Source organism: Haliaeetus leucocephalus, unplaced genomic scaffold (genome assembly GCF_000737465.1).
Source record: "Haliaeetus leucocephalus isolate CR32 unplaced genomic scaffold, Haliaeetus_leucocephalus-4.0 Scaffold406, whole genome shotgun sequence".
Lineage (NCBI taxonomy): Eukaryota > Metazoa > Chordata > Aves > Accipitriformes > Accipitridae > Haliaeetus > Haliaeetus leucocephalus.
The window spans coordinates 5,263,584-5,277,413 of record NW_010972842.1 but is presented as its reverse complement, the minus strand read 5'-3'; the positions used below and the strand labels follow the sequence as shown (position 1 = coordinate 5,277,413).

The window sequence follows — 13,830 nt, the reverse complement described above, 5'->3', positions numbered from 1 at the left end:
TAACTGTTATCTAGAGCTGATGGCAGCTGAAGTCTGATTAGGAATGAGACCTGTTTTTACAAGTGTGATCACTGGAATGCAACGAGGGAAACAGCCAAATCTCTGTGCTTTGATGTCTCCAGAAGAAGAATGTGTACCTTTCTAGATGACTTGGGTTTGTCAGAGACAATTCTCTGGCTCAGCTGGAGGGACAATCTGGTAACAGCCCCTTGAAGCAATACTGTATCACCCTGTGATCCCTTCTGGCCTTGGATGCCACACTTTTTCTAATTTAATGGGAAACAGTGGAAGTATTTTTCATTGCGCATGAACAACTGTATGTTTAGTGAGGATTTAACATGATGTTTCCCTGAGTCTGGTGGGGAGAATTTTCTGATTATCAAACTGTGAACTGTAGTGGCATAATTTTCTTAAGCACTTGGGGAGCAGTGTTCTTACGGTATTTACATGCTTGGATATGCAGAGAGCACTGCCAATGCCTACTGGTGCCAAAAGCGGTTAGAAAACAAATGCCTGATTTCCAGAATTAGATAATTTGGAAATACCGTAATGCGCCTTTCTGCATCTTTAAGCATATCTTTTAAAGCCCGATGCCAAGTGACTTCAGCACCTAATCCTGCTATCAAAAGCACTCCCATCAGTTAGGAACTGCTGGGAGTCATGCGCAGGGACAACGAAAATGGGCAAAGTCTAGGCAAAGTCTTCGACCCCGCTGACTGCCCAAGAGCAGTCATTTCAGCTTGCCGTAACTCATCCCTGCACTGCCAGCAGCAGCAGCAGCTCAGAAGATGCCCCCGTGGCAGCCGAGGTGCCTCTGCTGCGTGGAGAGAGAAGGACCCCATCAGGCACCCAGACAGCAAGTTGCCCTCGCTCCTGAACCCCAGCCAGCTCCCGCTGGGGCTCTTCTAAAAGACTTGGATGGTCCTCAACAATAAAATTAAACCCTTAAGTCATTTAGTTGCTTTTCATTCTCTATTTTTCCTTAACTCACCTTCTGTGAAAATGTCAGCGGCAGCCACTGCTAGTTTTTCTTGCATGAGATTTGGCTCAATTTAGGGAGATGCTTTGTTTATGGTTTCTATGTGCAGAACAAATATCAAGCTCAGCCAGGGAAAGGACCCACAGTGGTTACCTGACAGCGTACAACACAGTAATGTATCAATGAATCAATCAACCAAATAGTAATAGCAGGTAAGAAAAAGCCAGAGACACCCACTCACTGCTATACGTTCTGCAAAATGAAATGCTAATTCATAAGAACTAGTCTATAGAATTGTGTCCCATGTTTTTGAAATCTCTATATGCTGTAAATATCATGCATAGTGAAATGACTCATGCTTTAAAGGCAAATGCTCAATTTAAATCAAAGAACTCTTGACTTTTTTTTTCTTAAAGATAAGCAATAATTTATTTCTCTTTCATCTTCACAATTATCACATACTGCCCAGCTACATGACCAATGCCACTACATAACACAGGAGAATTGCCCACCTACACTTTACTTGGACAAATACAATTGCAATTTACAGATTAAATGTACTGTACAATGTGTAGTTGGAGAAATGTCATTCTTATCTGTACGATGGGATGTGGCATATGATTTATAAACAGATGCAATCTAAGATGTAAAATGTTAAAACTTGTTAAGCCAAGGATACAGTATAAAGCGTTTTGGTTTGGTATTGTATTGTTACTAAAGTAGAAAAAACGAAAACTAGAGGAATAAATCCAGATCTTAACTTACAGGCTATGTATTAGGTTAAGAAATTAATTGGCTTCTCCACTTTTTTTTGTTTTGCTTTTCTTTTTCTTTTTTTTTTTTCCTACAAATGAATAATATGAATATATTGCAGGATAAAGAAAGACTGCCAGATAAAGAAGGTACCGTTATATGAAAAACAAATGAAAAATTACCAGGTAATTTTGCTTACAAAAAAGGTCAAACTATGAACAGTCACAAAATATATAAAAATGCCACATTGAACGAGGCAATCGTACTCTACCTAAACTGGTAGTATACTCTCTGAAAGAAGTTGCGTTCATACAGTAGTAACTGATAAAAAGGCATTGTGCACTCTTGTGCCATCTGGAGATTTAGCACCGTGTGTCATCAGTTCTTGGATTGTCATCCAGTTGTCCAAGATTTTCTTGTTTCTCTTTTTCATCATCTTTTTGTGACTCAGTTCAATAATGTTAATTTCCTTTTTGCCCTCGCTGCCACTCTGCGGACTTTCCTTCAGACACTCCAGCCTGCTCCTCATCATGAACTCCCGCCGCCTCCTCTGCTCTTTAGCTCGCACCAAATGCTGCTTCCGCTCTTCTTTGCTCCAGTAGCGACCCATCTTCATCTCGCTCATCGTATCGTCATCCGTCGTCATCCCGCTGCGCTCCTCTTTAATTTTTAAGGCACGTTCCTTCAGGATTCTGTCTCGAACTGGTCTCTTTGTGATGTACCTTGTCCCATCACTCCTTATTTTCACTTTCCATTCCATCTTGGGCTCCGCGCACTTCTGCGAGTCTTTGCACATGCTCACCAGGCTGAGCTGGCTCTGGGCGTACTCCACAGCAGACTTCTGCTGGATCAGCTGCATATAGCTTTGATAATGCTTTGCATGAGCAGGTATATTCCCGTACCTGTAAGAAGAGCTGTGATACGGAGACAGGTAGGGAATGTGCTCGCTGCTCTGCTTTTCCTGGTCTGCGAATTTGCTGCTTTCTGACGCCAGCACCGCATTCTCAGCAGCGCCGTTTTGCTCAGCGGGTTTGGTTTTGGCTGAGGTTGTCTCCCTGTTGCTTTGTCCTGAGGATGACTGATTAGCCGCAATCGTGCTCCTCAGGTTTTTCCTGTTGGTTATGCTGATCATCCTCTGGAGAGAGTTATCGGGGGATCGCTCCACTGTCAGCGGAGTGCTCCTGCAACTTTCGGCCGTGTTGTAGGCGCTGGAGCTGTCCTTGTCAGACTTCTCAGGGTGCTCCATGATGTCATCCAGTTTGCCTCTTTGTACATCTATGCTGGTGTTGTAATTCCTGAACCCTTCGTCATGTAAAGCCCAAATGTCTCCGTACTGATCCCTCACCTTTTGGAGCCGATGAGCTTGCATAATATTCTGACATTCGAGTTCAATGTTCCTCAGTTCCTCATTGAGTAGCTGCAGCTCGTGCTCCACCCCATCTTGCTCTCTCCTGTTGCACTCTATCATGCTGCTCGAGTAATACAGGTCATACTCCCCGTGGTTTCGAATCTTGCACTTCAGTTCCAACAGCTGCCGAAACCTTTCACATTCCTCCTCTGGGTTTCCTATGAAATCCGATTCAATGTATTCCCCAGACACAAAGCTTTCATTGCATTGGAGCTCGACGCTTCCCAATGTATCTTGGCTGTGGCCCAGCTCCCGTTTGCTCTGCAGGGTAGTGCTGTTCTGCTCCTCAGGCGCGTTTTCTTGCTCTGAGCTCTCGTCATTACGCAGACTTTCATCTGTAGGTCCCACCCCACTGTCCTTCTCATGATTGTTGGATGATGAAGTTGCAGTGTCTGTAGTGCCATCCTCCTCTTCATGTTTCTTTGGCTAAAAAAAGTGAGCAAACCAAAATGATTATCAAATGCAGACCGTATTACATGAGAATATTTTCCGGCTCCGTTTTGCTTAAACAGCTGGGATCTGATTTAAGCTGAATTAAAACAGATCACCAAACAGCACTCCTACTGCTCATAGCTTTTAAACATTTCTGAGAGTCATGCTGTGGTGGCCATACCGAGTGGAATAGATGAATTACAGCACTAGTGACATATCTTCTAAAGTCCGGAAAGAAATATTTCCCTCTCTAGCTAAGCCATCTCTTTGCAGCACTTAAAGATAATGATCACCAGATGGTGCACTGTTTTTGATTCTGGATTATGGCCAGAGACTGATGGAGCTGAAACCTTCTCAAACTTGGGAAAAAGCTTCAGTACTGGTATCACTTCAAAAAAATAGAGCAAGCAGCCAATCAAACAGTGACTAGTGCCATCAAAGAGGGTGCAAAAAGAGTACTGCTTTTTTTTAACAAGTGAACTCCTTCTTTGCTCCATGGAGGCGGGCAGGGTTGAAGCCTGCGGAGGACTAGCCTGCTCCACTACACCCTCCACAGCCCCTTCTCACACTTCTTATTTTCAGTCATCTTTTTCTGAAAGACTCTTCATTTTGAATTCTAGGATTTTGCTCAAGTAGACCTCTCTCCATTGCATCCCTGGAGACCATTTTTGTTCCCTACTTAGAGTTTAAGTTCCTTAGGAATAAAACTACCCTTTTACCATTAAGTGTAGAACAACACTGAGTGCTTGCCATGGGCATAATGTCAAGCTTTTAGGCTGTTGTTTCTTAATTCACACTCCACTCACTGTACCTAACCTATTTATATTCCCAACCTATTTATATTCTCAAAGAATGCGAGATAATACCTCTCTGAAGAGACAGGCACTTTTTATTTTTCAAACTGGATAAGCAAAGAATGAGGCAGAGTGCAATTTATATGGCCTGTTAGCCAAATATCTAAGTGTACCTAGTACCAACCAAATGCCGTTTCTCTTTTAGGAGGTATAATTGCATAATTATGTATAATGGTAGTAATAATCAAGGGAGAAAAAAGGTACAGTGCACCCAGTGAAAGGAAACAAACTCAAAGAGGCCACTGTCATAATTCCCTTGTTCTCTGCTTTGACAGACAGTAAAACAGGATGAAAAAGCGTCTCCTATCTCATCCTTTCTCCTCTCTTCATGCGCACCTCATGATCACACCCCCTTCATCTGGTTTCCTCTCTTCAATTGTTAGGAAAAAAATAATGGCCTAGTCTCAGAAAACCAAAAATAACCTCCACCCCAAAAATGCAATATAATAGTGGAATAAAATAAATATTGAAAGAAACACACCACCAGGAGAATTCAGTGTCTGTGACAAGACCAGTTAAAAAATTCTGAAAAGATGTTTTAGCAATTTGTTGTCAGACAAGACCTGCAAAGAAAATCTTCTCTTTAAAATTGTAGCATACATTTTACGCTCATCCTTTTGCACATACAAAGTGCAGTTGATAACAAAATGCACAATAAATGCATAATTCTCAGATAGCTTTGGCAGCCACGATGGCAATGTGCCAATTACTATCTCTCACTCTCCCCAAATGGGGAGAAACTCTCCCCTTGAATTTAAATGCCATAGGACAGAATGTATTCAGTGTTATCCAAGGGATCATGCAAAGGTTCAATGTTTCTTGATGTTGTAGGGTCAGAGTTTTCTAGAAACTAGATTTTGAAACTGCAAGGGACAAAGGCAGACTTTCATGAAAATTTTGCAAGTTTTAAAAATTCAGTGGTATGTATTTTCCCCATGTAAGATCCTCTCAGATCTTTCTACTTATCCACCTAAAAAACAATGGTACCCTGTTGTCACAGGAAAAAGCAGTATGAAGGGTAGTACCAATTACACTCTAAATAGCTAACTATTGTAGAATTGCTCTATAATTATCATTCATCTATTCTTTCTTTCCTCAGCTTATGTATTGCTGTGAATTGGAAGATTTTTTTATTAAGGCTCTTGTTACATTTTTCCAAAGTGGCTGCAACAATTTAGTTCTGTTTTCAGGAGTAGCTGGAGAAGCAGTGGGAATGCAATGTTTTTCCACATCGCCTGTTTTTTAAGAGTTCTAAAATGTCATATTTTACACTGAGGAAAAACCCCAATGTCTAGAGAATTCTTCATGAAAACCAAGAGTAACCAGAAAGAAGAGCACCCCAACCAGCCAAGCGGCCAGGGCATTCACCAGGAATGCTGGAGATTTAGGTTTCATTTCATATTTCTCTAGTTTACCTCCTCCAGGTGAGTGCCACTACATAAGCTATTCTGGTCCCTTCTCTCACCTGCTTTGGAGCTCCTCCAGCTTGTATCAACCTCCTCTGCCCCCAAACCTTTCAGCAGAGAAGTGACTCCAGTTTGGGTCACCTACACTGCACCCCAGCGACTGAACTGTGCAACCCATGTTTCTTACTGCTCCGGGAAATATTTACTTACTGACACGAGGGAGAACGTCTCCACCAGACACTGGGAGGGCCGTGCTGCAGAACAGCCAGGAATTTGGGTGCCTGTCCCAAAGGTAGGGCTCCATTCACACTAGCAAATGAGGAGGGCCAGGATCTGCTCTCTGACCCTGAGGGTGATGACATAGCACAACTTCTGTCCATCTTAACCCCCTAAAGAGGGTGGCTTATCCATGATGGGTTAGCACAGTCATACAGCTTACAGGAGCTTCCTCTGATGTCTCCAGCATCATGCCACATCACCAAGGCATATATTTGAGCACTTCTGGAAAAATCCCTTAATGTATCTATTTGTATAGGTGTTGGAAGCAGACTTTATGGTTCAGGCCCATGCAATCAACACTTTCAGAATTAGTGGCTCTTGTTTTCCACACCACTTTTATCAACAATTTAAACTTTGCTCCTTCAACTTCCACTTGATTTAGACTGAGTGAAAATAATACGCTGCCATCTACTCAAGTTACACTATCCATAATTAACACACACACACAAAAGATGTAAACAAAGCAAACTCCATCTTTCCAGCCTAGCAGAAATCAGATGAGTGGGATTGATTTGACCAAATATAAGTGTCTATAGTACAGGCACCTGAATGTCAGGTAGTCACTTTGGGTTCCCCTCCCTGTCAGGAAGAAACAAGTCCCTGTACAATCAGATTCTTCTCAACCTAAAGCAGACATCCATATCACATTAAATCTTTCCTCAGTATGTGGATATTTGCAGCTAGTTCAATTAAGAAAATGGAAGGTAATACAGATATTTATTGTACTGCACGTTTTTGAGATACATTTTTTTAAAAAATCGACTGTGATTCAAGTAAGGTAGCCCATGGCATTTCTGTCCTGGACTTGTCATGCTTGCCAGAGCTCCTAAACGTGTGCAGACTGAGCAGTCTTTTACAGCATGAGATTGTTTTAATTTTATTTTGAAAGGTAGCAAGCCTAATTCCAGGTTAAGTCCCTTCTGAAAAACAAGAGATAGTCTCCATTGTCAGTGTGTTGCTTTTGTCAGTGTTATCTATTATCTATTCCAAACAAAGTGTTTGTTTTCAAACGTATGTTGTCAATCTCTTCTACAATTACTTCTGTTTCAAATACCAAAGGGCTCCTTAGGCCTCATCTTTGCAGTGAGAACTCAGATAATGAGAAGGCGAACCTGGTGGTGCGTACAATCAAGCAATAAATGAACCTCAAAAGATTCTGCATTTCAGCTCCAGCAAGCATTGATGCCTATAAAGTGGCTAATCTTGGAGGAATTCAGGCACTGTTCTATTCTCATTTTACAACTTACAATGTATATTGGGATGCAAAACCCAGACTGCTACTAAAGTCTGAAGGCAGTGAGATTCAGTCAAAGGGTTTAATAAACAAAGCCGCTGGGCTCTCCGGTCAGTCTCTGACAGCGAGAGGGCGACTGACCACAGCGAGAGGAATCTCCAGTGGCAGGCTAACCATGAGGTATTCCAGCCACGAGGGAAGATCGGGATTGATTTCACTGGTGCCCTAAAAGGGAACACGCTCTTCTGCAAACAATGCTGTTCTTTTAAAACAGGCCTCTCTCAGAAAAGAATTTCCCCCAGGTATTTTCACTGTACTTCAGCTTTGAATGAACTAGAATGAAATTTTTTTATCCAATTCTTTCTCTTCTTAATAGGTTTTGATATATTCCATGATACCAAAAAGAATTTCTGCACGGCAAATGTATGGCATTTGTCTGAAAGTTATCTCTGCTGCACAATGAACCACGAAGTTGTAAAGGGGAAGGAATACAATGAGTTCTAAAAAATGGAGAATTACATCTTTCCTCGAAGTTTATTGGACTATTCTATACAGAGAAGATACAATTCTTGATTGAATTCTATAGAGTGGCTCAAAAACATACAGAAAAGACATGACTATCTACTTGATTCTTCTGTTACAAACTGTACCAATTTTTTCTGTGACAGCTCACACTAAATGTTAAAATGGCATTCTGTAAAACAGACTCATATTTGGAAGGATATTCTGCTACAGTGTGCATTCAATCCTGCAGCTCACAAGATTCATGATGACAGATGATTATGAAGCCAAAGGACTGTGTTTTGGTTCACAAAAATCAAGGCTGGCGTTGGAGCGCAATCTCCACGGCCAGCCGGGATGCTTGAAGATGCTCAGCTTGGCCACTGGCAGCTGCAATGAGAGTGGTTTCATTGCTCCAAAGGATTATGTGATTCACCTCAGGAAACTGCTAGGTTTCCCAGCCTAACAAGGAGTAAAGAACCAGTTTTCCAACTTGCGGAGTCACTACATAGAGTCTAGAGAGACAGCAGCTGTCACAAATTACTGACGCCCCATTACACACCAAGCTGCATTTGGTTGGTTCGATTACTCATCAGAAGGGCAAAGAAATGTCTGGCTGTCCTAGAATTACTTCACGCAACCCAACGTCAGACACCAACAGAGCACAAGTGACCATTAATTTTTTCAAGTGTAGCTCTCTTCTACAGTAATATAAAATTTCAGTAGGGGAAAAAAAAAATTATCCATAGTATAAAATCCCAGTGGGGAATAAACAATCTCAATGGGTTCTGTGAAATCACTTCACAGAACATCACTGTTCAATAATTAACATTCTCCGCAACCCAAATTCAGCGAAAAAGCCAAAGTGTGACAAGAACTTGGGAGTGGAAGGTCACAACTGTGAAGTGATTTCAGAGGTCCCAACACGTCGTGTGAGGGGCTAGTAGGGGTTTGTAGATAGACCCACTCAAGAATTTCTACCAGAAGTGGGTGTTTGTGCAAAAATGTCAGTGTGCAAAGGGAATTGCTTTGCAAAGAACAAGTGTTCTTTCTGACAGGAAATCTTTTGCTATCCAAGATAAAATTTGTGGTCAAAAAATTAAACAAGATGCCAAATATCAGTTCAAAGTAGCTAGCAGTGCAGCAGTTGGCACATTTAACCTGGGAAACTGAGGCTTGGCTCACTGCCTGGAAAAGAGGGTCATAACTAAAAGGCTACTATAAATCCTATTGCAAGGCCTCCTTCACCTCTGACCCTGCAGTTATTTCACATTGTGTAAATAACTAAATGCTTATAAGATCAAGGATTTGTAATCTGATCTATCATATTCCAGATAATGGACTTAATTATTCTGTCAGTGTCTCTGTCCCAATGAATACTTAATTTATGTACAGTGAAGAGCTTTAATAGGAGCTATCACCTAGTCGACAGCCCAGCCTCGAGGCTGGAGGGGAGGTGGGAAGGAAAGAGGCTAGATGCACGTTCAGGCCCCCAATGTGGACCAAGCGGTGAGGTACTTGAAGCCAGGTCTCCTGTTAGCCCAAATAAGCTCCTGGGTTTCCAGAAGAAGGAAGGCTCGCACAGGCTTTCTCCCCCTCTTTGCTTCAAAGAAAAATGCTGCAGGCTCTGCTTTCGTGCAGTTCAGAATGGGGAAAAAATTGTAAATCACAGATTTCTATGGGTGGAAAACCAGTTTCTCCCCAGCTGCATATATGCAGAAGCCAGGAGATGGAGCTGGATTTTATTTCTTTGGCTGTGCACAGGTGTGCATGCTGACAGATCATCTGATCCAGGAGTGGATAAGGTCACTTACGCCTTCCACAATGAAGTACAACTGAGAAGACCCGTCCCTTGATGAAACTGTATGGCTGGGGGTGCGCGTGCCTCTTTGCCACAGTCACACAGCTTACAGCACATATGGGCAGGTAAAAGTCGGGATAGCAGCAAGCTGAGACTATGCTAACAATATGCTTATTTGTCTCCATTAACAAAACAAATGCGGAGCTGTGTGCTGTCGGTATAAGAAAAATACACTTGTATTACTAAAACACCTGTTGTTTATTTTAAACATCTCTTCCATCTTGTTTTGCAAGCTCTCTGCTGCAAAGGCTGGTTCATACTCTGCATGCACACAACAAGAGGGGCACCTATCCCAGCTTGGAGCTCTGGGTGCTACACTGATGCAATTCATTAAGAAAACCACCTTGGAATAAAATATAACAACATAAACGCCAAACACTTCAGAATTAAAAAAGGAAAGCAATATTATTCTGAGAGTTCAGAGAAAATGAGAAATCTGCACTTATCGTAGCCTCCTAAATTGTTTGCTGTCTTGTCATACTGGGCCTAAGCATCTATTGTTCTCCTTTTCCTTACCTACAGCATGCCAGAGTTCACAGCATTTTAGAGAAAGAATTCTACCAAAGCCTTTGACTCCATTTTACAGCGTACCATTTTATTCTCTCTTAATAAAAAAGTATACCTAGCAAAATTTCAAATGATGCGTTTAGTAGCAGTCCTACCTGCTCCACCTCGTTCGCTGTGTACTGCATCGCTTCATTATGCTGCTCTTCCAACATTTCCAAGTTTAACTCCTCTAAGAATTCATTCCTTTCATCATCCAGCCACCCTTCCTCCAGCTGCAAAGAATACATTAGTACATTATATTGGGTTAGCAAGGACACATGCTAAAACAGGGTAAACCCAAATGGCAATGCTTGACTAGTTCTTTTTATCCTAATGATTCTCTTCAGAAAGCCAGGCGGTAGGAGTTCATGTCTCAAAAAGAGAAGAAGAAAAAGAAGGATAAAAAAAATGGGACTCTTATGCCTTTTATCCTTTCTTGAAACAGTATGACTGATTTTCTCTCGTAATGAAGGAGACTGCACAGCACAGACATTATTTCCTTTCAAAAGGTATGAAAGGCGCCGCACATAATCCTGAAGCTGTCATGTTCGTTACCGCCGAGAGCCCCCGCGCTGAAAGAGCCGCGACGTTACTAATAGGGCCAGGAGGCAACCGGGCTCTTTCCTCTAACAACCTCTGTCCCAGCGCTGTGCCCTGCTGCCGCCACCTCAATAGAAACCTTATGTTGTGTTTCTGTCACCGTTTTCCCATTGATCTTCCAGGTAAACAAACAAACAGAGTAGGGTGACGGAAAGATGTGGTGACTTGAAGGGAGGTTATTTTTGTTCTCGCAGTGTGCCTGGAAGCAAGGCTTATCTGTTTGTTTGGGTTTTTTTTTTCCCCAAGCGTAAAATAATACTTTGACATTTGGTGAAGACAGTGTTGCAAAAGCACAGGAGGGGATGCTACGTTTTCTGTCAAGTGAGTATATCCTCTTCCCGCACCCACTTTGCACCCTTCACATCTTTCTAAACTGATAAAACAGGCACCCCAGCCTAAAATGCTATTCTTCCCATTTTGTTCATTGCGCACATGCGTGCACGTGGCACACATCCATTTGTATCTGTAATCTCTTGCCGGATAGCACGCTGCGTCGAAAAGGAAAATATTGGTCAGTGGCATTCCTGGCTATAACGACGAGATCGTGGCAGAAGGAAACACTGATTGTTTGGTTGCTGGTGAAGGAACCAGAGGAAGAAGCTGACAAAAAGATGCTAAAAGGTAAAAGTCTCAGCATTAGACAATTACAAGAATGCCAACTATTCATGTCCCAAGACAGCAAGAGCAATGTGACACAGCCCAACACCACCAGCAGAAGTACCGCTGCCTCAAAGCCAGGAGAGCTCTGGCCACAGACGCCGGTCAGAGAAGTTACACCAAACCAGCAGGTAGTAGTTCAAAGCTGCACAAGGAGGGATTGATGCTCTGTGGCACTTCTGACTGAATACTGGCAGGAAACCACTGTTTCCTTCACAAGCTCTGATGGGTTTTTGCCCATGCCAATGAACTCTTTCCTCTTATAAAGAACATTAAGCCTTTTGCCATTTCCCTTGGCAAAGCCAGCCTCTAACAGTTTGGGATTAGAAGGAGGCTTTTTTTTCTTGAGGACATGTAATTTTTATGTTTGTCCTTAATGGGACTTTCAAACCATTCTCTGAAACATCTGGTACCAGCCACTAGTTTTGTTTACTTGTCTTGTTTGCTTTTTTTTCCCAAGGAAAGCACAAACACAGCCTTCCTCTACCATAAAGGATGCAGTTGAATTTCCCTCGTTTCAGGAAATTGCAGAGATTAACAAAGCTGGAGGATGGAAGATGAATCTCACTTGGGCAAATCTGCTTTGATTGTGGCAGACCCAGTACCTAACTAATGGGAATGCTTCCGTTACAGCTTTCAGAATAAAAATAGTATACGGCTTAGAATACATGTGCGCTACATACACTGTGTGCACATACACGCATATGAACGCACATGCCTGTGCCATTTGCTTACATATTAAACAAAGGCTGTGTGCTCCTCCGGTGCTCAGTTTCAAAACTTCATTATTCATCGGTATTCACTGCGCAAATAAATGGTCAGAGAAGGTTTTCTTCCCTGTTACCAAATGAATGTGCTCAGCAGTCACCCTTCAAGATTGCAATACTGCCATTACCATTTTCTATCTAGAAATAAAAGCTTGCTTAATCCTGCTGTCTTTTACCAGAGTCAAAGCAGCACAACTAGCAGAAACCAGTTTGTGGACAGTCTGATTTCTGACATACTATGGCTTTTTCTTCAGTTTTGTACGGATATGTTCTTAAAACACATAAACAAAAAAAACCCAACAGCAAAGCCCCAACCCAAACTAAAACACACTTTTATAATTTGAAAGGAGCATCCACATGGGAAGCTATATTGGTACAGCCAAGGAACCCCTTATCTCATATTGATGTAACTTTTTCACGTTGACCAGTCTAAACAAATACAGGGAATGAACTTTCCCTGGGCATGTATTTTATAAGTGGGTGGGTTTCTGTTCCCTACTGAAAAATACTACGAATAATATTGAAACAACTCTTTCAAAACTTCTGCAACTTCCAGTGAGGGCTACAATTTTGCAATACAAACTGACGCATGGCTTTTTTTGCTGTACTGTGTCACCAGTTTTATGGGAAATGTTTAGATTCCTGAAAAACATAAAGGAAATGAATGCTGAAATTGTGAATCTTTTATAACTATTGTATGCAAGTAGAGATTCCAAGTGGCACTGAATTACACTTACTCAATTTAATTTATACAAAGCATGCAGCTAGCGAGACTGAGAATATGAGATCAATAGCATGAGAGACAAATGGCAACATAACCAACTCTGAATTGTTGGCAGATGGAGAGAACAGTGACAATATATTGTCTTTTGCTTTGCAATGGCCTATAAACAGAATATAAAGGGAAGTGCAAACAGTATTCTCCTTCCACTCTACCTTTCCTTTAGTCAGATGATCAACCTAACATATGCCCCCTGCAACGATATAAAAAATTCTTGGCATGGCAAGATTCTTGGCATTGGCATTGTTTTATGTTTAAAACCATAGAAATGTTTCTAAAAGCTTTTGAAAATGCACCTCCCAAGATACAAGCACATTTTTGTGACCAAGGTGCTTTGAAAACAATTAGATCCAGGTTTGCTGAATGGTATTGTAGTGAAAGTCCCATAATTGGTACACAAATGAATAGTTTACATGCCTGCTTATAAGCACATAGGATAAAAAGAGACATCACTGATGGCCAACTACAGCTTTGTGTAAGTTCCTATAAATGAGTGAGGTAAGTACGGGAAATTTACCCCCAGAACAAATAAGAACCATCTAACGAGTTTTCAAGTTCTACTTCATATTTTACTAATGTCATATTCGTGCTGCCAGCCTGATTTGTATACCTGCTTACTCTGCCTGCTGGAAAGGAATTGCTTAGTTTGGGGAAAACAAGCCCTAGTAACACCATGTTATTTTCTGTGTTGGTTAAACAGGGTCAAAGCTCAGCAATTATCTGTTTCCTCCTTTTGTCAAGAACTTTGACATTCCTATTTCTCAGCAGTTCA

The 13,830-nt window shown here is 41.7% G+C and overlaps 1 protein-coding gene across 1 annotated transcript in view; it reads right to left on the bottom strand.

Annotated features, from left to right (window-relative positions):
- Positions 1-1,532: 1,532 nt before the first annotated feature.
- PDZRN4 (PDZ domain containing ring finger 4) overlaps positions 1,533-13,830 on the bottom strand; it is a 105,074-nt gene continuing 92,776 nt past the window's right edge. The window contains exons 7-8 of the mRNA XM_010574054.1: positions 10,370-10,486; positions 1,533-3,566 (exon numbers count right to left, since the gene is read on the bottom strand). Of these exons, the coding sequence (XP_010572356.1) occupies positions 2,040-3,566; positions 10,370-10,486 (1,644 nt within the window). The 3' untranslated portion in view covers positions 1,533-2,039. The remainder of the gene's footprint in view (positions 3,567-10,369; positions 10,487-13,830) is intronic.